General features: G+C 37.6%; 5 protein-coding genes across 6 annotated transcripts; 1 reads left to right on the top strand and 4 right to left on the bottom strand.

Annotated features, from left to right (window-relative positions):
- Window positions 1-655: 655 nt before the first annotated feature.
- LOC113772542 (BTB/POZ domain-containing protein At1g55760-like) lies at window positions 656-3,359 on the bottom strand. Its single transcript, XM_027317168.1, has 4 exons — window positions 2,742-3,359; window positions 1,962-2,107; window positions 1,709-1,827; window positions 656-1,409 (listed from the first exon to the last, which is right to left on the bottom strand). Exons 1-4 carry the CDS (start codon window positions 2,858-2,860, stop codon window positions 807-809), a joined length of 987 nt encoding a protein of 328 aa, XP_027172969.1. The 5' UTR covers window positions 2,861-3,359; the 3' UTR covers window positions 656-806.
- Window positions 3,360-7,164: 3,805 nt separating this feature from the next.
- Window positions 7,165-9,893, bottom strand: LOC113770946 (uncharacterized protein At4g26485-like). Its single transcript, XM_027315575.1, has 3 exons — window positions 9,682-9,893; window positions 8,503-8,701; window positions 7,165-8,125 (listed from the first exon to the last, which is right to left on the bottom strand). The coding sequence occupies exons 1-3, from the start codon at window positions 9,866-9,868 to the stop codon at window positions 7,405-7,407; spliced, it is 1,107 nt and encodes a 368-aa protein (XP_027171376.1). The 5' UTR covers window positions 9,869-9,893; the 3' UTR covers window positions 7,165-7,404.
- A 5,986-nt stretch (window positions 9,894-15,879) lies between these two features.
- LOC113771990 (NDR1/HIN1-like protein 6) lies at window positions 15,880-16,644 on the top strand. Its single transcript, XM_027316533.1, has one exon. It carries the CDS (start codon window positions 15,880-15,882, stop codon window positions 16,642-16,644), a length of 765 nt encoding a protein of 254 aa, XP_027172334.1.
- Window positions 16,645-18,722: 2,078 nt separating this feature from the next.
- Window positions 18,723-20,328, bottom strand: LOC113770056 (sufE-like protein 1, chloroplastic/mitochondrial). The gene has a single exon (XM_027314408.1). The coding sequence runs from the start codon at window positions 20,164-20,166 to the stop codon at window positions 18,940-18,942; it is 1,227 nt and encodes a 408-aa protein (XP_027170209.1). The 5' UTR covers window positions 20,167-20,328; the 3' UTR covers window positions 18,723-18,939.
- Window positions 20,329-20,993: 665 nt separating this feature from the next.
- On the bottom strand, window positions 20,994-23,382 carry LOC113770187 (fructose-bisphosphate aldolase 5, cytosolic). 2 transcript variants are annotated; one of them, XM_027314580.1, is made up of 3 exons: window positions 23,297-23,382; window positions 22,340-23,022; window positions 20,994-21,681 (listed from the first exon to the last, which is right to left on the bottom strand). In XM_027314580.1, the coding sequence occupies exons 1-3, from the start codon at window positions 23,322-23,324 to the stop codon at window positions 21,319-21,321; spliced, it is 1,074 nt and encodes a 357-aa protein (XP_027170381.1). In that variant the 5' UTR covers window positions 23,325-23,382; the 3' UTR covers window positions 20,994-21,318. The 2 variants fall into 2 exon arrangements, with proteins under 2 accessions (XP_027170381.1, XP_027170382.1); XM_027314581.1 differs by having other exon boundaries at window positions 22,340-23,019.
- Between the last annotated feature and the right edge of the window lie 80 nt (window positions 23,383-23,462).

The following is a 23,462-nucleotide window of genomic DNA, read 5'->3' as shown; positions in this document are numbered from 1 at the left end:
CGTGACGAAGACTACTGCCTTCCCAGCTTTAGCCGGAACGCCGCTGTCAACATTCACTTCAGGTTCTTGAGATACGGTAGTTAAGAGTCAATTCCCTCAATAATGGCCCAACATTACTCTCAGAATTATTGGGGTTGCAAAAGTAAGGAACTTTCAGGTTTGGAAATGACCCTCATCTATTTCAATTCTGGCATGAATGATTCGGTGAATAAGATTTGTATGGTCATGGTTTGGCCTTTTCCCCTTTCTTTATTTAGTCAAAGAGGCTTTGTAAGTGATGGTTTACTGGCCATTTGATGTTCCCAAGTATGTCGCTGCTTTGATCAATCCTAGTACAACTTCAATCATCTCTGTTTTTTTCTAGTCTAGAAGCAGCCTTTACTCGATCATATGCATCGAGTAGGACAAATTAGATGCTCTTCATGAATACAGTCTCGCGCATTTGAAAGCAGCAGAACTTTTTATTTTCCTTTTTATGGGGGTTACAGCGAAGCTAGAACATATGCTGTTCCACAAGTACACCTAGGTCACATGTCAAAATTAAACAGTCGTACTTGGACTAGTGTAGTTTGCTGAATATAAATCCTTCTATCATCCTGCATTTGTAGACAAGTTCAGTTCAAGAACATACATATCCAATATCAGAAGAGCAATATCAACTGAACTGGAATCAATTTCTGTACATGTACACAAACTAATTGCATCCAGTAAAAGAATGTTTGTTCAGGGAAACAAATCTGTGCACTAGCACTGCAGCATATGGGCTTAAACAAGCTAAACTTTTGTTTTTCCCCATCAGCTGTCATTCAGAATCCTTTCCAGGCAGCGAGAACTTCATGGAAGATTTCAGAAATCACTTCTCTATCTGCACATTGCAGGAAAGCATCAAATTCCCCTCGCATTTCAAAGATCTTACCAAACTTCACAAGATACCGCATGCAGCTCTTCTTCAACTTCGGTAATTCATAAAGAGAAGCACTCTGGAGCCTCTCCAGCACATTCTTGGTATCAATGTCTTCAAGTAGACTTTCATGACATGCCTCTTTCAAGTCTGAAATATCATACTTATCAGCAGCTCGTATGAGGGCTAGCCTGTGAGTCATGAACTCCTCAGTTCGGATGTTCCCATAAATGTAACTAAGGAAAGCTTGACAAGCTTCAATCGACATGTCAGAGATGTTTATAGTGGACAGTTCTTTCTCCCTGAGGTCGTGCGAGAACATGCTCCCGAAAACAGGTGATCTCGCGGCAAGAACTGCACGATGTGCCCCAATGCTACCATCAGAAGCATGGATTACAATGTCTGTGTGGATACCTTCAGACAACATTCGTCCTAGTGATGCTAAAGCTGTTGCATTTGATTGTTTCTGTTGGAACCCTTCAGCCCAGATAGAGCAAATTTCCCCACCCTGCATGTCTCGAATGACATTTATCAGAAATTTAACCAACAGACTCAAGAAGGCTCTACTGGCAAGCCACATGTATAAATTTGATTTTCATGCAATGAAATTACTTTAACAATAGTGTGTTTTTCAAATATCTGCACTGTGTCGTGCTCATGATAACTGCTACAAAAAAAAAATAAAAAATGAGAATCCTCGTTTGCCTACCAAGTTTTTGGCAGAAGCAAACGTCTAAAGCGATCGTCATAGATACACACATCAAAGTACAAAAAAGGAGCAAATATATGTGGTAGGTGAAATCATACGTTTGGGGATGTAGCCTTCAAATCAAGAAACTCAACGTCGATGATGAATTTCCCTGTGAGTGGAACTTCTACAGCCCAAACAAAGTCGTCGGTGTTCTTGAGCTGCCTATCGACAATTTCTGCATGGAAAACAAGAGGAAAACAACGGAACAAATTACTAACATGAGATGAAAAAAGGAATCTTTACCGGTAATAGATCCAGAGTTGCACAATAATCAATAGAAGGGGACAGACAAACAAAAAGACAATTTACCTGGATGAACCAAAGTCTTGCGATCTCCCACTGAAGAGACTACTCTAATAATAAAAGATGCAATTGGAGGATTTTCTCTGGTTAGATTTGATATCTCTGGGTATAATTTAATGAACAGAGTCCGATTCTTCTCCAAAGCCAAATGCCTGCATTTCCAAAATAATTGAAAAAAAAAAGGGAAACGAACATTCAATTGCAATGAAACAAAATTAGCTCCCAACACTTGCATCTACATGTTACGAATAGCCAAAGCAGTTCTTCCCTCCACTTTCCTAAAAGTAAGCAAGAAAAAAGTCAAAGATCAAAACTTGGCAGCAATATTTTAACTGTACCTTGGGGCAAGAGCTAACGTTGCTAAAAGCTTCATTTCGTTAAAACCATACAATAAGATTACCTGTCTATCCAATGATTCAAGACGAGGATTTCAAGTTCATAGGAATATGTTAATCTACAATCTCATCACTTCTTTAGTGTCCCCTGTTTTCTCTGTCTCAGCCACTCAAACAATTAATCACCATAGCTCTAAATTCACTCAATTTAATTTCATCAAAGACACAAAAATTTTGGGTTTTCTTTCTTTCGGTAATTGACCACCATCCTAGATCACTATAACGCAGTTGATGACCAGGGTCAAGCCTCTTTAGCTACCCCTGTTTCCATCCAACCTCTGTTTTTCGTATACAATGAAGACGAAGACGAAAGCAGAGGAGTTCCCGGGTCAAAAAAGGAAAAGAAAAAGAGAAATAAACAAACAGAGGCCTGACTTGAGAATGGGATTACCAGTTCCACTTTCCGATCTTGAAAGGATCGGACTTTCGATAAGTGCAAGAAGCCAAGTTGTCGATCCGCCATTGGGCGAGGCGCGAGGTGGTTTCAACGCGGTAAGCAGAGTCAGTCATCCTAGAAAAGACAAGGGCCGCCGTGATTTCATGGATGCAGTCCAGTAATCCCTCCAACGTCAGTTCTCCGGGCTTTCCCAGGTTTGCTTTCTACTTCTACAACAACTACAACTAGCTCTACTAATTCTCCTGGACTTCTATTCATAAACAGCAACAACTCTTGTAGTATATTCATATATTATTACTCCACTAGTCTGATACTCTTAACGATGTCCAACGTTTCCTTCCAACGCCAAGATTCTTTCTTCTTTAAACAAACGTAGCCCACTTGAGGATTTTAGATTTTAGGCCTTTCTTTTTGCTTTTCTCGGATGGACCCAATTCGTATTGAAGGTTTCGGACACGCAAGGCTACATGTTGATATCGCTTTACGCCATTGATAGTGAAGTTTTTGCTACGGGAAATGAGTGGTCTAATTCTATAGCCTTGCGGTTTCTGAGAGAGGCAGAGAGAGAGAGAGGGATTTTGTTGGCTTATACTGCACTTCAGGCTGATGGTTATTTAATGGCAAAATTTTCTTGTGTGCAAACATTTGTTTGATTGGAGATCCTATGCCACGGAGTTGTTTACAAGTCAGGGGGCACTTGGGAGGGGTATGGTCGAATGCTTGGGACTTGGAATGGAACAGAATTTTTAAAATTTTGTTGCTTTCAAGCAAGGTATCTTCTTTGCTTTGCTAAAGATGGGTGGTTTACCAGGAAAGGAAAGGAATCCATTAGGATTTTTTTTTCCTTTTTTGAGTTTTGAGTAATAATTTTTTAATTTTTAAGGGCATTGTCCAGCACTCGTTAAGATGGAGTTTGCATATGAATATATTTTTTAAGAAAATAAAGTTAAATGAAAAATATAGAAATACAAATGTAGGCTAGTAATTAAATGAGAGTTTTGAATAATGATTTCTGTTCAGTCTTTAGAAGGGAGGATTCTAAGTTGTTGCCGAATGTTTTATCACGGTATCATATTTTCTTAAGTAGATATAAAATTCGGTGATAATTTCAGTAAATAGTCAGCCTTGTTTGGAATGCAATATTTCTTTAAAAAAATTTTTATATTTATCGTGAATATATTTTTCAATCACTTTTTTATTTTACATCTATTAAATCAAAGTTTTTTTAATCTTACGAACATCAAATTATTATAGTACATTTTTTTACACGAAATTCAGAAAATAGCAATCCAACCTCAACCATTGATAATAGAATGTGAAGTAATCTTGGAACTGATTGATTAATTTACCATCTCATCCATAGATAGTATAAGCGTCTAATGTTTGTTGTTTCAATTGGGGAAATCTCCTTAAAAAGTTGTTGCTGTCAATGAAAAGGCAAAAGACAGAGAGAGGAAATTAAAAAAAAACAAAACAAAAAGGTTCAGTATTTAGAGTAGACTACGAAAATTAGGCAAGAAAGCACGCGTCCACCCGACAAGCACGAGCGTTTGTGGCAACTGAACGAGGTGCCTATGCCGTCGTAGTTCACCAAATATTACACTTAGATTTGCTTTTTGGTATTCTTAAATTCCATGTAAGGTTAGATATTTAGCAATAAAAAAATGTTAATATTGATGATAGTATAAATAATGAAGAGGAATCCCACGTCAGTGTACAGTGTATTGATTTATTAACAAACAAAAGAAGAGGAAAACTTGGAGACGCCTTCGTACGAAAGCAGAGGACGTTTTGTTGCCAGGACTAGGAGCACGCCGATCCCTTCATGCCCAGTTGGTATTTTGGTGAGTTAAAAGCTAAAACAAACTTCGTGCTTAGTAAAAGAAAGAAAAACAAGTGAAATTTACAAGTAAGCAATGCTCCCTTTGTTTTTACTTGATTCACAAGTAAGCAATGCTCCCTTCGTTTTTACTTGGATAGAGTATTATTCCAAATAATTATTTGAAATAATTATTGTAACGTTTTTTGTGATGTGATGTATGTGAAATAAAAATGTGATTAAAAATATAAAAAGATGGATTGAGAAATGTGTTTATGATGATGAAAGCGAAAATAGTTTTTTGAAAAATTGGCTATCCAAACATTATAGCCGGTAGTTCTTAAACCCTTTAAAACTAAAGGAGTGGTACGAGATGAATTAAGGAATTGGTGGTTCTGGAAGTTTACATTACAAGTAGTAGGGCTTAATTTGATCGATTGGGAGGATTTGGAATCTTCAAGGCATTAAAAATGATAGCATATATATTGTTTGCTTGGATCGATGGAGATTATGCAACTTGATCGACAAGAAAGGTATCCACGGTGAAGAAGCACAGAACTTTCCCGGACCGAACTGACCTGATAAGCTCGGCGTGCTGATGAGAAGAGCGCGTCCTAAGCCTGAAAAACGAACAAGAAGGTGATCCAATGGGGGAGCCCCGAGGTCGTCCCCGAGGGCACTCCGACGGTCAAGTTAGTTTTCCGGTGAATGAGATCCACGGGAAGTAAAAACGGTCGGGAGTAATTGTCCAATAGTGAGCGTACCTTGTGTAGTTGATGTGTGTTACCATTTATACCTGCTTAGGAGCCCGACCTCCGTACGTTGCGGGACCTGCCCAGAATAGCCCCAATCCCGCACTGAGGGGGAGCAATCCCGACCTATGCGGGATTGTTCTCTGGAGCCCCTTGGAGCCCTAGCGACGGGGGCCGCGGGACGGTTCCCATGGGCCTGGGGGTCTAAGCCCAACTCAGGTCTCCCTGGACTGCCACGTGTGTGGGCCCAGGACGGGGCCTCTGCACACGGCATGGGACAAAGAATATCTCCAAGCATTCCTATATATATATATATTAGAAATTTAGAAGCAGAAGCTACCCCTTCCTTTAAATAACAAGTTCTCAGCCCTTGATGGCAAGGGCGAGTTAGTCATCACAAGTTAACAGAAGAGATCTTTTTAAGATTAAGATTGCAATTGGAGGCAGAGGGTTAATAGATTCAGCGTTTTAACGTAATTGACTGATTTGCAGGAAGGAATTGCTGGTGGTTTGACTTGAACCCCACAATTAAGGCAACTTTTAGAAGAATCTTTTGGAACAATTAATAATAATTATGGTTAAGATAAGAGGGCCAATGACATTAGATTAAGATTTTGTAGCAGCTGGTAGTGACTTGGGCCCAAATACAAGCAAGTCATTTACAAGCAAGTGCTGGAGTGGTGGAGGCCTATAATACAAGCAAGTCATTAAAGCCAAGTGCCTTGGTTTTTTTTTTTTTTTTTTTAAAAAAAAAAAAAAAGAGGACTGACAAATTATCTAAGTATCTGTTTGGAATTTGGATGGGGCCTGCCTGGATGTGAGTAGTGTAATCGGGAAATGTTAATGAGCACATCATATTCAGGGATGTAATTATGTGAAGGCATGCCTGCCTAGATTTTCATCCTTAAAAAGTCCACTTTTCAGGCTCCATTTGAAGGAGGAGGAGCAGTCCAATCATAGTAGTAGTAAAATATTCCATCTGTTATTCTTTCAAGTTTTCCTGTTTTGTGATCATCATCTCCTATTATTGTTATGGGCTACATTTCATTTGTGGTATAACGCGGTTTGGATGATGATGATGAAGATTAAAAAAAAAAAAAAAAAAAAAAGATTGGATTGGATCGCTTCGCCTCCCACTTTCTTGATTGATTACCACTTTCACTAGTAGTCATTTCGTGACTGGCTGTAATGCTTACTTTTTTTTTTTTTTTCTATCTCCTTTCAGATTATGTAGCTAATTTCTAAAGTAGAATACCAAACCAAATCTGACATTAGTAGCTGCATTTTTTCAGCAGCTGGCCGTTAAAAGCGTACAAGGGGCACCTGCAACTGTCTCCAACGGTTTTAGTCATTTTCAACCGCGCGTAATTTTGGTTACACACGGCGTAACTTTGTTTACACAACGTATAACTTTAGTACAAAATTTTGCGAGTCTCACATATGATGTGAAAATCGATGCACAACTTGTTATCTAAATCGCACAAAATTTTTTGGTCAAATCATGGCGACCGTCCCTGCCCCATTTCCGTTAAAAGCATACATCGCTGCAATTTTGACTTCTTTGCAGAGGGGTATAATATAATATATGCCAAGTCTAGGCTCGTTCGAGTCCTCCAGTCGAGGTCTTCAGTTCGACTCTGGCTCGCTGCATTTACAACGAAAGCTTGTTGGCTTCTTATTCTCTGAAAAATTTAGAGGCTGGCGTAGTAAAATGCTTCATCAGTGAGTGACAGAATTGAGACTTCAAAGGGTAGGTGTTCTTTCATTATTGTTGACCCTCTTCATAATTTTTTTTTAAAGAAAGGGTGGTATGATAGAGACGCTAGAATATAATAAGTAGTGTCTAACGTTTTGATACGTATAATCAATCACTCATCATACTGAATTCTAGGACAGGTATGATACAATTCATTCATTTCAGGAATATTGAGAAAGCACTATTGAAGAAGATTCAACCATTAGGCTTCAAGCAACACCACCGACTCTTAGCAAAACAGGCTTTGCAAAAAAGTCCAAAGAGAAGAGCATATACACGAGTTGACTGTAACAAAAAAGGTGAGGCGCTTCAATTTCCCTATCCTCTTGCTCAAAGCTGCAGATCACAAACTTCTGCTAGCCTGTTCCGGAGCCATGTTGATCTCAAAATGCTCTGATGTTGAAGCTCTTGCAACATGCTTATATAACCACTTAAGGATCTTCCCGAATCCCCCGTCATGTAACTTTTGTAACCGAGCCTCAGTGCCTCACGGACGGAGTGAGAGACATCATAATCTGTTCTACCAAATGTTTCTTCAGCATGATGCAAATATTTCCCAAAAATTCTAAAGCATTCATTTCTCAGGTGGCTGCGTAAAGGCAATCCGGTATGCTCTAGCGTGTTATCAATGCGACCGCCGGAAATCATTTGAGGATGTAGCAAATTAAAAGAAATTGGCTGCTTCTGCAGGAGGTGGACAGGTTTAGGAATCAGTTGCAAAGCCTGAGACGTCCCTGGTGCTAAATCCAAATTCCCTGCTTTACCGTTCTTAACAGCAGGAGAGACTATGAATTTGAAAGTACTGCATTCACCCAAGGGGAATGAGTCATTGCCTCTTGGACTGGCTCCTCTTTTATTACTGTAACCTGGATATTCTTCTATTCTGAAATCGACGCATTCAATTAACATCAAAGAATTCCTAATTCCCAGTTCGTGGAGATTCCAGTGGCAAAATGGTGCGGTAGTTTTGTGATTAATATGAATTTCACCATCAGCTCGTAGCATTCCTCCTGCATTGCGGAGAAATCCAAACACCAGTTTCCTATGCATCCTGCAAATGAGACGATAATAACAGAGACGAGTGACTTGATGCAATGCATGGAATTGAATTATCTCAACTTCAAATGGCATTTTTCTTGAGCTGAACACAAAAGTATTTTGACATCGTTGGTCCCATATTCAACCACAAATGCAGCTACTCCATTTAATTTCATTTTCTATCTCAATGACTCAAGAAACAGTAGTGCTAGTCTCGAGCATTAAGGCAAACGGCTTTACGACTACCTATATAACTAAGCTCAGTCACTCCATTCAGATGCTGTAGAGAAAATGATCTTAAAAAAATATCTCTGGGAAGGTCCCCAATCAAAGCACGTTTACAAAAAACTAGTAACGAGAAATCACTAGCTGTGACAAGGAAGTGCTTACCCAATAAGATGGATTCCATCCTCCTTTCCATGGAAACCTGCGTGAGGAAAGTTGAAAATGATGCGGTCGAACTTTCGCATCAGGAGATCATTGTGAAACTTCATCTTTGTCGCATCCAAACCATGCAAAAGGGATGCTCCTAAGTTCTTCAAAAGTTCAAGATTGGATTTCGCATTCTTGTACTTGTTGATCAGATCATCTAGCCAGCCGCAAAAAGATAAAACCAGAAAGGTAAGAAATCCCTGAGTACAAATTATAGATTTGCCCAAGTAGAAGCTAACATGGAGCAACAAACGTGGAACAAAAATTCAAAAAATGCAAGAAACGCCTAAAGCACTGGTAACTTACTTTAGAATGGCAAAAACATAACTACACAGAAATCAAATTGAATTAAACAGGACAAAATGATATCATATACTACAAGTAAATTGACTAATTTTGTTGACAAAGTGAGTCAACATGTGCACGTGCCTCTGCATCAAGACCATGCCAGGAATATGTTTATCTTTCTTTGCTAGATAAAGCCTACATACCCAATATAAAAACAGCGATTTTTTGTTCAGCCAAAAAACAGCAACTCTTGATTCCAAAAGACTTCACTAACAAAATTCCCTCGTTTGGCCCCTCCTCTTATAACCCACAATTGCTAAAGCACATAGGTAGTAGTCAAAAACCATCAAAACTGGAATACTGCAGCAATAGCCTCGCCTTTGAGCACCTTTGCCACTATCCAGGACACCAGCAACCAGCAACAAAATGAAGCCCAAGATTCATCGATCTATGTAAATCATGCTCGGGAAACTAGCAAGTCAATCAGAATTCCAACCTTCCAATAACATTAGAAATTGGGGAAAAAATTGAAATTTTCATGATTTTTCAATCATCCTATCCACGGACAAACGAAGTATGGCATTCAAAGACAACAATCATGATAAATCAGACCTCAAATGTGAAGAGAAAAGAAAACCTTCACAAAACTCTAGAGACAGCAAGAAGCAGGAAAGCTTGCTACATAGGCTACATACGCAGCTAATCGAGGGGGAAAAAACAAAAGGTTCCTTTTTCCAGTTTAAAAACATGAACCTAGAGAAAGTAACGCATCCCTAACAAGTAATGTGGGAAAACAAACCAAAAAAGACAGATAAACAAATAAAGAGGAGAATATTGCTAGCTGTGTACCATAAGAGTCGAGAGAAGAGGCCACAATGTTAGAAGCAGAGCCAAAAGACTTGGCCAAACACAAAGAAAATGAGAAGTCCCCTTCACCCACTAACAGTATTTCATGAAAGGATGAATAATATTTGACCCATTTTTCTACTTGTTCCTCTTCTGCTCCTCCATCCGCCATTGACGATCGGTGACTCATGATCTTCGCCTCTTCTGCTTCTGGTTAGACTGACTTGAGAGCAGTGTTTTGAAAACCGGACCGGCCGGTTCGACCGGTTGAACCGCGAACCGGCCATGGCTCCGGTCCGGTTCAATGCTAGGTTTGACTTTGTCAAAAATCGGTCGGACCGCGAAAACCGCAGAACCGGATTTGAACCGGTTTTTGAGTTTTCCACTTTTTTTTTTTTTTTTTTTTTTTTAGTTTTGCAAAATGTAGTTATTAAGATTCGAACTCAAGACCTTTGTAATAGAAGACCAATGTAGTAACCATTGCACCATCACATCTTATTAGTTTTTTTTTGATAACTTATTTATATAAAACAAATACTCATATTTCTTTTGTTCCATTTTTCTTACAAAATATCATCCTTTCATGGCTCTTTCTTTTTAATCTTCAACTCTTTCTCTCTCTCTCTATCATCTTTTCTTTTGCCACTCATTTTTTAATCAAACCTCTTTATTTTTAATTTATTGATGTTTTCTTCCATATTTTAATTTTGTTTTTGTCCATTAAATTTAAAAAAGTTAAAAAAGAATTATTTTTCTTTAACCCAATTTATTTAATACCACAACCACTCACTTTTATCTCATTTTTTGTTTCTTATCAAATTTGCATTTCTATTTTCAATTCTCTTGATTTTCTTCGAACTCCAAACTTCCTTTTTTAAATTGTAAATTTAAATTCCAAAATGTAAATTAAAATTTAAGTTCACAATGTCTAAATTCTTATAGACGTGAATTTTGTATAATTTCAAATATTGTGATATTTTTGGATTGGATTTAAGATTTTTTTGATAGATATAATTGAAATTGAGATGAAATTTATTTGTTTTAACTTATAATTTAAAAAATTTTTTTTTAAAAATCTAGGTTATTCGAAAATAGTAAACTTTTCATCATATAAAGTATTAAATTATCCATTACATGTCTTATTTTGTGCATATATATATTTATATAAATTATTTTTTAAAAAATTCATTGAACCGAGGTTGAACCGGTCCGACCGGTTGAACCTCGACCCTTTCACTTCACCGGTTCAATTAACGGTCCGGTTTTTAAAACATTGTTGAGAGTGGAAAAACTTGTTCAGTAGTGAACTTACTAGTAAATCACTAGGCGATTACTCCGCGGTTCACAGTAGACCAGGCACTCATCAAATAAAAATGTACCATCATCACAAATTTGTAAGACTGTCATCGGTGTACAACTTGAATGACTCCTTAGAGGCACGGTCGATGGTAAAGTAGTAAACCACATGCACACAAGTTTTTTCCCCATCTAGACGAGACTGTTGGGCTTCTTGCTTCTTGTTCAGTTAGAAAGGTCCTTTTTCTTTTCTTTTCGTTTCTTTTCTTTTTCTTTTCCGGATAAAATAAAGGGTTATTATCACTTTACCCCCTTAATATTTGTTGCTATTATCAATTTCTCCCTTAACGTTATCTTTTAATCACTTTATCCCTAAGACTAACGGTCAAATTTAAAAGAGTTTGTTAATTAAAGTTAAAAGACATGTTTAATACTTAAAATTATTATCACTATACCCCCATAAAATATAGTTTCATTATCAATTTACTCTTTACAGTTATTTTTTAGTCAAATTATCCTACCATTAAACCAACTTAGCAAGTTAAAAAACATTAGAAGAAAATATCCTTCTCTTTGCATAATAAAAATAATAAAAATTTTAGAGTGACTCTTCTCCTTTTTAGTTTAAAAAAAAAGTCAAAATATTAATTTATTTATTCTTGACAATCTTATTAATATTGAAAAAAATAGAAAGATAGAGAGGGGGAGGGAGAGAGAGAGCTCAATTCTTTTTTTAAAAATTACAAATAAGAAAGAATTAAATACTTTTATTATTTCACTTTTTTATTTACCACTAAATTCCAATTCTAATCCCGACAACCTAAAAGCAATACGATAAATGTTAGACTTTTCTTTTTTTTCTTTTTTTTTGCAAAATCTAATTTTTTGTCTCTTTCGTTCCTATCTCTTTTTCTTTTCCTAGTATTAATAAGTGTGAAAAAAGAAATTTGAGAAAACCTTTTATTTTTATGTTTTTTGATCTCTTAAAGTAAAAAAAAATTAAAAATAACCATTCCAACTTTTTATTTTTAATTATATATAAAAAGGGTAAATATATTTAAAATTTTTTAACCATACTAGTTAGATTAATGATAAGATAAAATGCCTAGAAAATAATGTTAATAACTAAAGTGATTGTATCACTACAATCCAAACGAATAAAGTGATAATAATAATGTAGTAATGCTATAAAGTAAAAGGGTATTTTTGTCCAAAATTTCTTAACATATTGAATTGAAATACTTATGGCGGTAAAGTAACTAAAAGATAACATTATGGGGTAAACTGATAGTAGGGATATAGTTTTAAGAGGGTAAAGTGATAATATTAAGAGAACCTGAGAAGGGACTGAACTGCTACCGCCAATAAAATTTTCATAAAATCCTAGACAAAAATGCAGGCTAAGATATTCGATCTCTTGACCTGCATTATGAAATCTTGGACACGAATACAAACCAAGAAATTCGATCGTTTAATCTACATCTAAAATCTAAAAGAGCTTTTAAAACTCTCTTTGGTGACCAAGGGCCTTGTTGTTCAATTGAATAACATGTATGCCACCTATCATGGACTTGAACTAAGAAGATGAAACAAACATCTCACTATATATATTTTTTATTTTTTTGGGTTTGAAGCATCAAACATCTTTTTATGAATGTTGGGCTAAGGGAGGAGTTTAAATGTCTAATGACGTTTGGCCTTTTCATAATTTCTTTCAAGGTCTGCTTAACAGATACCCACACAATATTCAATAAGATATACAAGATATATTTCATATGCACCGTAGAATAATAATTCTTAATGCGTTAATGAGTGTCAATAGACACCCGTTATAGGTTAGATAGAATTCAAATGTGTTAATGAATATCTGTGGATACCTATTAAAAAATCATTTCTTTTAATTTTGAGAAATTAAACAAGATTAAACGAGTCATAAAATCTCTCGGGATTTGGGGATGTGATGTAAATTTATTTGAAAATTGATTACAATCATTTAAGTCTCGTTTGAATTGCCATTTTTCTTTAAATTTTTTTTTATATTTTTGTGAACACATTTCTTGATCATTTTTTTATCTCACATATATTAAATTCAATAAATTATCTGGATGGTCATCAAACTTTTGGAATCATCAAGTTTTAACCATTGAACTATTAAAAGTCTGTTTTTGACTATTGAATTATCTAAAATTTAGATTTCAGGTCATTCTGCTAGATTTAATCGGTAAACATGAAAGATCTAAATGTTCGTACGATTCACTAGACAAAAAAGAAAATGGCATAGTTAATGATTAAATCTGACAGAATGGCCGAGAATCTAGACTTTAAATAGTTCAGTGAATAAAATCAGACTTTTAATAATTCTGTAGTCAAAACTCGATGATTCCAAAAATTCAATAGCCCTCCGAATAATTTGCTCCATTAAATTATATTATTTTTATAAAAAGTCTAAAAATAGCAATCTAAACAATCTCTTAGCTTTGATTTTGGCTTCTCCAGGAAGGAACTGATGTCGACGGGGCCATCAACCACACACTGCCACATCATGCAGCTTATAGTACCACTTGACTAAAATGACTGGGTCAAAATGTGTATGATATTGTCCCAAGGCGGGGCAGCTCTTACGTGGACAGATGGACTCGACATGGGTCAATAATTCTGAATTGTGCACTGATATTAACTAACTCCTGAACATTCTTCTCCAGTACCGGACCTGTCTAAGGTAATCTGGACTCCCATTGGGCGAAATCCACATACTATTTTACAGTAGTCGTGGCCCAACCTACTCTGTTGAATTCGCGTGATAATTGCAGGTCTTTAAGTGGGTTGTTTCACTATTTAGTTTCTCAAGCGTAGTATTTTTTTTTTTCACGGGATATCCCAATCTTTCAATCAAATTAATTTTTTAAAGTTGCGTAAAACTTTGTTCCAAGAATACATAACAAGGTAGCATACAGAGAATTGATCACGGATCTATTAATACTATCAGATTATGGAACTAATCGGACTATCCATGAGGACTTCTCAAGAGTAGTAACATGGTTTCTAAGTAGTAGAGCAGTATATTTTACTACCAATTTACTAGTACTAATTTTGCAGGTCACTATTTTAAATTCCCCTTATAAAATTTGGAGACCCTTTTGTACAAAAGTACAAACGCAATTCTGCAAGGTGACGTAGCCAAAATAGTCCCTTAAAGCAATTTTGCGGATATAGCCCCTCGAACATTTACATGATCACAACTAGATGTGTCAAAATGAGTGATTTGGAGAGATTTGGGTTGGTTAAAATAGGTAATGGGTATAAGTGAGTCAACCCATTTATACCCATTTAATTAGATGGGTATAAATGGATAAGTCAAAAAATGAATTGGGTAACTTAATTGTCCATTTATAACTTTTTATAAACTTATTTAAATTCATTTTTGCAAACTAAGTTATCAATTTATACCACCCTTTGCACCAATCATTAGTTTTAAATATTTACTTATAATGTTCAATAAGTCTAATTACCAATTTTCTTCCCATCCGTATTCTATGCCACAAAATTATATACTATTTAATGATTGAACAATAAGAATATAAAAATTTGAATTGAATACTATAAAAGTTCACATAAAAACTTAATCCAAAATTTTGAACCCCTAACATTTTTTTTTCGCGTGTAAATTTAAAATTTTATTTTGAAAAGGTAGGAAAAGAGGTTAAAACTTATCATAAATTGGTAATGTTGAAAAATGAGCAAGTTAACAAATTAAGAGAAAACAAAATAATAAAATAAAACCAACAAATAATAATAATAATGAAACAAAAGTAGTTAATATAATGACAAAATAAAAAATTTGAAAAAAAAAATGATTGTGTGAAAAAAGAAGATTTGAGGGAAGACAATTCTAAATGGGTTAATTAGGTTTGATGGGTTACCCAATAATATCCATTTATTTAAATGAATATTATTGGATAATCCATTTATATCAATATGCAAAAACTTAAAATACTCATACCCATCTATTCATGAACGCGTATGAATAAATTTAACTAAGTAGATTTGTTTGCCGCCTATAATCACAACCTAACATGGTTGGTTCTTGATACTCATGCACAAATTCCTTCACCAAGGCCATAGGATCATATGCCATGACCAATACCCCAAAAAAAAAAGAAAAAGGGAACAAAAATATATTTTCCCAATATAGGTGTTGCGAGGCTTTGCTGCCGTTCCATGCGATAGCAATACATAACCATCCGGACCATGGCTAATAGTAGTATTTAGCCACCCTTCGCGATTCAGGTTCTTTTGCCGAATCACTAAGCGTAATTGGTTGATTAAAGCTTGCATTCGGAGCCAGGTGTCTCAAAGCTCATTATTGCTCGAGGAAGATCTTATTTAAAATGTGAAAGTGTAATGTCATGCCGTTCGAGGACTACTTTCTTAATGGTTAAGCATTAACATATCGAAGCAAAGTTGGGGCCACTGGTAATCGGAAAATGGCAATTTATACGCAACTCAAGGAACAAATGAAAAAGAAAGCCATTCGTCATCTGACAGGTCAAAACTCTCCCAAGAAAGTGGAAAGGGCCACAAGGCCCTCTTTTTCGAGTTTTGGGACACTCCCATATCCCTTCCTATGGTCACCAGTTTTTCCTAAGACAGTTTTTAAACAGCAGAAGGAAAATCGTTGTTATTCAAAGCCAAACATCTGTAGCACTTTTACTTTTAGATCCTTTGGCTAATTTTTTAAAACGAAATATGGTTGGTCCTACCATCTCAAGATAAAAGCATCCTTTTCTCCTTGCTTCTCCAATCCGCTTCCAAGTTTTATTTATTTGGCACTAAGGCAACAATCATTTCCCCACCCCTATCATTACTTCGCTGATAAGGGTTTCTTTTCTTAGTAATTCTGTTAAAATGCTTTCCCTTCCACCCCCACCACCACCACCACCACCACCATGTACACCACCATCCCAGCAGCAAGCAGCTGCTTCTCCTCTGAAACAGATTATTATTACCTCAAAGGATTCCATGGATCAACATCTTTTCCCATCAGAGCTGCCACATAGCTGCAAGAGACAACTGGGAGGCTACTCTAAACTCCAGAGACCATGCAGGACCAATCCCCTCATCTGGTGCGGATCAATCTTTTGCTTGATATTCAGCCTTCTCCTCATCTTCTTTGGCATTGCGACTCTGATCATCTTCCTCGACATAAAACCAAGAATTCCTTTGTTTGACACCCCCTCTGCAAGCCTTAAAGTGGTCTACATGGACTCTCCTCAGTTTCTAAACAGTGATTTTACATTTACAGCCAACTTCTCCAACCCAAACCCAAAACTTGATATCAGTTTTGACTATTTAAGCATTGAGCTGTACTCTTTTGACACTCGGATTGCAGCTCAAGCTCTTCAACCTTTCACTCAAAGACGAAAAGAAACACGGTTAGTTGCTGTTCAAATGATATCAAGCCTGGTTTATATGCCACCCACTCATGCTTTTGAACTTCTAAGGCAAGTGCAGAACAACAGGGTTGTGTATCATATCAGAGGAACTTTCAGAGTAAGGTTTAGTCTAGGTGTAATTCACTTTTCGTATTGGCTGCATGCTACGTGCCAGCTAGAGCTCACAAGCCCACCAACAGGCGTTCTTGTAGCTCACAGTTGCAGTACCAAAAAATGACAAGACACAAGAGTCTGTCCTTTTGTATCAGCTCCTTGTGTCTTTCCATCACAGATGATGTACATCCACTCTGCATACCACTATTACAGGCATACCACTATTACAGGTAGAAGAATTTTCTATGGGTTGTAATTGTGAACATCCATTCAGCTTCTTGTTTCTTTACATCATAGATGATGCACATCCCTTCTGCATACCACTATTACAGGTAGAGGAATTTTCTATGGGTTGCACTAATGTATAATCACAGCACTGGATGTAGAAAATGGGCTCGATTGAATCTGATGGCTTGCATCATTACATGTAAGTTTATTGCAATTAAGCACTTGAAACCAAATAAATAAAGCACACAAATAAAATGCAAAATGTCGATTAAAGAGAACCAGGTAAGTCATTAAATAAATGAGCATCGCGTGGCTAATGAAAGAAATTGGCCTTTCTGTTTTGCTGGTTTTAGCACAAGTAGATCTTCAACTGTCCAAATGTAAGCATCCTGGTCAATATCCCTTGGCAAAATGATTGAAACCCAATTCTTCCACACTGCAAAGACCCTCATTGTTCTTGTGTGCTGCCACTGTGACTCCAACAATTAGGATCCCTGATTTAGATAGCTGTATTTGTTAGAGAGTTTTTGATCCAATCAGCTTATTCTAATTGTCAGACTTATTTTTCTTGAAATCTTCATGGTTATAGCACTTGTACTAACTAGCTGAAAGGCAGTGCAGAGAACAAAAAAGAACCACAGAAGTTTTTCTTATTCAATTCAACAATAGAAGATTCTAACTTTTATAGGAGATCCAGCTTTTGATTTAAAACTCCTAGTAGAAGAGATCATTATTTTCTAAGACATATTGTCGGCAAAAGTCATTACTGATACGTCAAGTTGTCCAATGAAAGGGAAGCCCTAACATTTGATAAATATAGATAAAAGCAAATATAAAAACCAGGAAGATGCGGCCTTATTTGTATTGGTCACATTTGGTTACACTAAGCCGCAAGGAAATATAAAAGCAAATATAAAAGCCAGGATGATGAGGCCCTATTTGTATTGGTCACATTGGTTACACCAAGCCGCAAGGAAATTCAAGGGTGGACAAGAAATTTAAACAATAGCAAGATAAATTAGCCACTTCTGCATCTCCTAATGCTATGATGCCGACAGATTTACACAACCATGCCAGATCATATTACTAAAGGAACTCCTCAGTCAAAATTCATTGATTAGGAGATGGAGGGCAGGGTCACATTTGGCGGAGAAGATGGAAGACAACAATCACTTACAATGACCAGATGTCCCAATATCTCATATTCTTAGCACAAATGTGAAACCAAATTTCAAATGGAAAGACGATTTGGAAAAATTACAGTAAATGTAACCCTTTCATTGTTAGTACACACTGATTGCCTGACTTATAAAATGTTCATGACTTAACACATTTTCCTCAACTGCCAACAACAATATGCTATCATCCAACAATGTCCACAACAACACCATCCCCAACATATTTGTGTGTTATTTCAGAAAGTACAAGATGAAAATAGAATTATTGCTAGGAAAAATGTCTAAAATCAGGGACTATTACCAAGTTAAAGAAACTTAAAGAAAAAGACAAAATAATTTAATGTATACTCAATAGGCAGCAACTATACATTCTTAGCCAATAAAAATAAGCAACGCAGTGGTTATCAGAGGGATAGCCTGAAAGAATGCCAGCATACTGTCTAAATAGGGTCAACCAGATACTGGCAATGATAATATTTACTCCAAATTCCATCTGTTTTAGATTTTTCATGACAACCCCACATTAAGCAAAATCCTAAGACCACTCTATATGGGCACTATGCCTCATTCTAAAGGTATCAATCTCACATTCGCGCTTCCTCTATCATTAGCTAAACTGCATGTCATAACCAGGTTGAACACAAAGTTTACTGAAAAGATGATCATCTTCCAAATGCTGGTAAAATATGAACCTAAGTTCTTGAGAATGCTAGAAAAGTCAAAGTGGCATGTATACTTCCAAAAGCAGAAGATTGAACTTTATTTGGAAAACAAGTAATAGAAGGAAGCATAAGACTGAAACAGGAGGCATTGAAGTATCGTCTAATATAACTTTTATTCTGTACTCTCAAACAGCGTTGTTACATTCTTATAACTCTCCTCACATTTCTGAAGGACTATAAGCTCGATGGTATCAACAGTCTAAAGCATCAGCATAGCTTAAAGCAATGAAAAACAAACAGGAATGGAGAAGTGAAAAAAAAAAGTACAAAACCTCATTCAACCCCAATGGTTTAGCTACTATTAACTTCAGATGGTGTCTTTGCTACAATAGACAAAGCGTGCAGTCCACTTTGCAACTCATCTTGCAACAAACCATATATCAATCTGTGCCTTTTAACCAAACTTTTACCTTCAAACTCCTCCGACACCACCTTGACGTTAAAATGTGTCTCCCCATCACTGCCCTTAACCCCAGCATGCCCAGCATGCTGATAAGATATATCTTCAACTTCCAATTCTACAGGCTTCAGCTCACTCACTAACTTCGCCTTGATCCTCATCCCCCTACTCCCCAATGCACCACCATTACCAGAATCCAATTTCAAATCAGTAACATCTTCTTCAGAACTCACTCTACTCTTTACATCCCCATTTCCACCGTCATTGTTTAATCCCGAATTTGACATCGAGCTTTCATCCGGGCTTTCAGATAACTGACCAACCGAATCTTCCGCCTTTTGAGCTTCCAAATACAATTGCAAGGCCTTCTTCTGCATTAATTTCAACATATTCAAAAACCCATTATTCCTAGAAGGTGTAAGACTCTGCTGCAACCCAAGAAGCACCGCAAAATCAGGTGTAACTCTCAAAATCTCCTCCACAGGACGGCCTGAAAGGCCTTGAACAAGCAAAGCAGCTAAGCCTTTGGTAAGAACTGAATCAGAATCAGCCTCAAAGACTACATTTTTATCCGAATCAAGGTATGTTCTGACCCATACCTGCGAAACGCAGCCTTGTACTTTGTTCTCACTGGTCTTAAACCGACCATCCAAAGGCCTTAAATTTCTTCCATAAAACAAGAGCTGCTCATACTTGGCCTTTGGTTCTTCAACGGCCTGGAAAAGTTTGATGATTTCTTGGAGCTTCGGGGGCAGCTCTTCAATGGGTTGGAGAGTGGCAGCTGGGGAAGCTGATGGTGTTGAAAATATTGGCTTTGTGGGTATTCTTTGAATTGTAATAGGCCTAGAGGAGAAAAGATTTGTGGGTTTTGAGTGCAAAGATGCAATCTTGGGGGTTTCAGAGTCTGGTGAATAGCGTGGGCGCGCGAGCAATTGTGGGTTTTTGGTGGAGAATAAGCGAAAAGAAGGGGAAATTGACATTGGTTTTTCGATTTGGGAACAGAAAAGAGGGACAGGGATTGGAATTCGCAAACTAAGATTTTGAAGGGAAGCTTTGGGGTTGAAGAGAGGAAAGGGAGGAGACGAGCTGAGGGCTTGAATTGTTGTTCTTGCTCTCATGTGATGTCCCAGCAGATGGAAATACAAAAGAAGAAGATTCAATGCTACGACAAAAAGACAAAATCGCCAATACAAATGTCTCTACCAGAAACCAGAATCACCATTGACCACAAAAATTGAAACTCCAGCCGCTGCTGAATGCAATTTCGGCTTCTCAAGCGAAAGGGTCAATTATTGATACGGAACTTGTTATTCTGGGAATAAAATATGATTCAGCTTAGATCGATACATTAATCAAAATCAGATGCCAGTCCCCCTCCTTGTGCAGTATGGGGAGAAGGGGTACTTTTGGGCAGGGCTTGATCACTTTGCGTGAAAAGGGCTGGCCCAATTGAGTGATGAGGACCCTTGATCCCTCAAAGAACGGGCCATCAATTTCCTGACCGGAAAGCGTGGATTGCGTCATTAGTTGCGCCATTTACCAGAGCACAAAATCCTTTGCGCAAGTCCAACCCCCCCAAAGCCAAGAAGCCTTCATGACTTGTAGAAACTATCCATTGCCGATTTCTAATTTTTCCCCTTCTTCAGTTGATAAAAAGGTTGGATTTTGGAAAAATTCATAGCGTGTTACCACTCTATGAAAAAAAAAAAAAAGTGTTACCACTCTATGAAGATCAATTGTAATTTACTATATCGTGCCATAACAAATTTTCTTACCAAAGAAAGCATGCAGCCCAACATTTTCCTCCATATGTTTCCGCTATGTACACATGCTTCTGGTAGAGGATATGGTTGGTTCAAGAGGATTGCTCAACGTATTAGAGGATGTTTTCTATCAAAAGTTGATGTTACACGGAATTAGCTAGAGCAAGAATTTTCTCAAGGCGTGAAATTTAAGTTTGTGTAGTATTAAACATACAACAAACTATATGTTGTCTATAAAAAGCAGTCCAAGTAAGAAATCTAGCTCTTCAACTTCAAATAAAACTACAATCCACGATTTGTAGGACTGACATACAGAGAAGACTGTAACACAAGTGTAGGGTTGGCGAGACTAATTTCATTAGTAATATGCAGAATATAGACTCTGATAGTGTGAACAAGGATTTGTACTTTGCTAGGAAGTACAGTGGAGACATCATTCAAATGAATACACTTGGCATTTTGCAGTCAATCCCCTTGCTCTGCTAGATGCCACAAGAGGGAGAAAACCTAATACTTGTACTCTTTCACATACAAACTCTCTGAGGCCAATCCACCAGCACTTCCACCAGCATATTTCCCAAGAGTAGCATCCGAATTAGCTTTGCATCTTGCCAAAAATGCATCTTGAGCTTTCTCCACGTTCTCCTTCTTGCCAGCCCATATCTTGAGTGTGCTTTGCTGCAGAGCACGCCCAAATGAGAATGAGAGTGTCCATGGCTTCAGCACCTCCAACTTGTTCATCCCATTCAGGTTTAGTGTTGCCTCTTCCTCACTTTGTCCACCTGACAGAAATACAATCCCTGGCACTGCCGCTGGAACAGTTCGGCGCAGTGCTGTAACGGTGTACTCGGCAATTACTTCTGGTGCCACCTGTCAAACAGATCAAGCATTTGCATTGGTTGTCATCACTCTCAAGGCGCTCTATATTTATCATTAGATTATTTCCCTGTTAGCAATTAAGCTCACTTTTGGAGTGGCTAGGTACAGGATATGTGATGTCACTCTTGGATTGGCTTCATAAGTAGACAATAATAAGTTAATTAACTCTATGCCATATATATATATTTTTTTTGCTGACGGAGTGGGTGTCCGGGTCAATCCTTACGGGGCCCGACTAATCCCACTCCGACCCGGGAGGAGAGACCCCATCCCCCGATCACGGTAACCACGAGACTCAAACCCTTGCGGGTGGCTGGACAATGGTCTTAAGGAAGCAACCGTGATCAAACGAGCTGCCCTGTGAGGGGCCTCTATGCCATATTCCTACTGGAGAAATATCCATTAGCACTGTCGCAGCCAAATTAAGCGTGTTTAGATAGGAAATTATTTGGAATAATTTTTTTTTAAAAAATATATATATATTATAATACTTCTTTTAATGTGATGTATCCGAGATTTAAAAAAAAAGATTGAAAATGTGTTGATAATGCCGTAAATAAAAATTTGCAAATAAAATACAATCTAAACAAACCTTATATTTACATACTAGTCCAAGGTATAATCAAACTATGTACGGCTTTGGCATTACCTTTGGGCTATCAGAGCCAGGCGTGACCATGTTAGGCTTTAAGAGTGTTCCTTCAAGAAGAACATGGTGGTCACTCAGGGCCTTGTAAACGGCTGCAAGAACAATCTCCGTAACAGCCGCACATTTTTTAATGTCATGGTTTCCATCAGTCAGAATTTCTGGCTCAACAATTGGGACAAGTCCATTCTCTTGACAGATAATGGCATAGCGAGCCAAACCCTGCGCATTCTGCTGGACGGATAGCTCCGATGGTTCAGTAGGACCAATTTTCAGGACTGCGCGCCACTTGGCAAAACGTGCACCTGCCCTGTAATACTGTGCGCAACGAGCTCCAAGGGAATCAAGCCCTTGAGTGGTAGTCTCGCCATTTGTCCCTGCCAGTTCAACGACTCCCTTGTCGACTTTGATCCCGGGAACCACATTGTTTTCTTGAAGGACTTCGACGAAGGGCTTCCCGTCTGATGTTTTCTGGTAAAGGGTTTCCTCAAAGAGTATTACGCCGGAGAGGCAAGCGAGGGCCCCTGGTGAGGTGAAGAGGAGCTCACGAAGAGCTTGACGGTTAGACTCTATGTTCTCCACATTAATGCTAGCCAAACGCTTGCCAATAGTGCCAGTGCTCTCATCAGCTGCCAAAATACCCTTCCCAGGGGTGGCAATGTAGTTGGCAGTCTTGATGAGTTCTTCTGTACAAGCAACAGCAAAGATTTTCGAGTCAGAAATAAAGCTCCATGCTCTGTTGATGCATTCACGAGTAATAACATATATAGATGACACGCAATAGAAATTTGTCTAACAAATTACTGCGTAAAGAATACACAGAACGAATATAAACAGAGTGGAATCCATCATCCAGGCAATACCGAAGCTCACTGACACAGCAAAATGGATACGGAATTGCATGCAGACGTACATAAAAGTTGATAAGGGGTTGAAGAGAGAAAGAAACGGTGTGCGCACCGGCATACTTTCCCACAAAGGCCGACATGATTGTTTGGCTTTCGTTAAGGATAATGCAGCAGCGAGTCAAGCGAACAACACAAATTAGAAACAATGGTGCACGTCAAGAAGAACCAATCTATCAAGATAACCTTAACGGAATATACCTCCGTTATCGCCACGTGTC

Source organism: Coffea eugenioides, chromosome 5 (assembly GCF_003713205.1).
Source record: "Coffea eugenioides isolate CCC68of chromosome 5, Ceug_1.0, whole genome shotgun sequence".
Lineage (NCBI taxonomy): Eukaryota > Viridiplantae > Streptophyta > Magnoliopsida > Gentianales > Rubiaceae > Coffea > Coffea eugenioides.
Note: the sequence above shows the minus strand (reverse complement) of the source record. Positions and strands in the feature narration are given on the sequence as shown.

What these genes read in the sequence shown, in the direction of transcription:
- LOC113771990 (XM_027316533.1), top strand. Translation starts at nt 15,880, where the DNA reads ATGCTTTCCCTTCCACCCCCACCACCACCACCACCACCACCATGTACA.
- LOC113772542 (XM_027317168.1), bottom strand. Translation starts at nt 2,860, where the DNA reads ATGACTGACTCTGCTTACCGCGTTGAAACCACCTCGCGCCTCGCCCAA. An exon ending in AAGATCGGAAAGTGGAACTG is followed by an intron (nt 2,108 to 2,741) that starts GTAATCCCATTC and finishes TTGGAAATGCAG; the next exon opens with GCATTTGGCTTTGGAGAAGA. An exon ending in TGAAGGCTACATCCCCAAAC is followed by an intron (nt 1,410 to 1,708) that starts GTATGATTTCAC and finishes CGAGACATGCAG; the next exon opens with GGTGGGGAAATTTGCTCTAT.
- LOC113770187 (XM_027314580.1), bottom strand. Translation starts at nt 23,324, where the DNA reads ATGTCGGCCTTTGTGGGAAAGTATGCCG. An exon ending in CTTTGTGGGAAAGTATGCCG is followed by an intron (nt 23,023 to 23,296) that starts GTGCGCACACCG and finishes TTGCTTGTACAG; the next exon opens with AAGAACTCATCAAGACTGCC. An exon ending in CTGGCTCTGATAGCCCAAAG is followed by an intron (nt 21,682 to 22,339) that starts GTAATGCCAAAG and finishes TCTGTTTGACAG; the next exon opens with GTGGCACCAGAAGTAATTGC.
- LOC113770056 (XM_027314408.1), bottom strand. Translation starts at nt 20,166, where the DNA reads ATGAGAGCAAGAACAACAATTCAAGCCCTCAGCTCGTCTCCTCCCTTT.
- LOC113770946 (XM_027315575.1), bottom strand. Translation starts at nt 9,868, where the DNA reads ATGAGTCACCGATCGTCAATGGCGGATGGAGGAGCAGAAGAGGAACAA. An exon ending in CTCTTCTCTCGACTCTTATG is followed by an intron (nt 8,702 to 9,681) that starts GTACACAGCTAG and finishes GCGGCTGGCTAG; the next exon opens with ATGATCTGATCAACAAGTAC. An exon ending in GATGGAATCCATCTTATTGG is followed by an intron (nt 8,126 to 8,502) that starts GTAAGCACTTCC and finishes TCTCATTTGCAG; the next exon opens with GATGCATAGGAAACTGGTGT.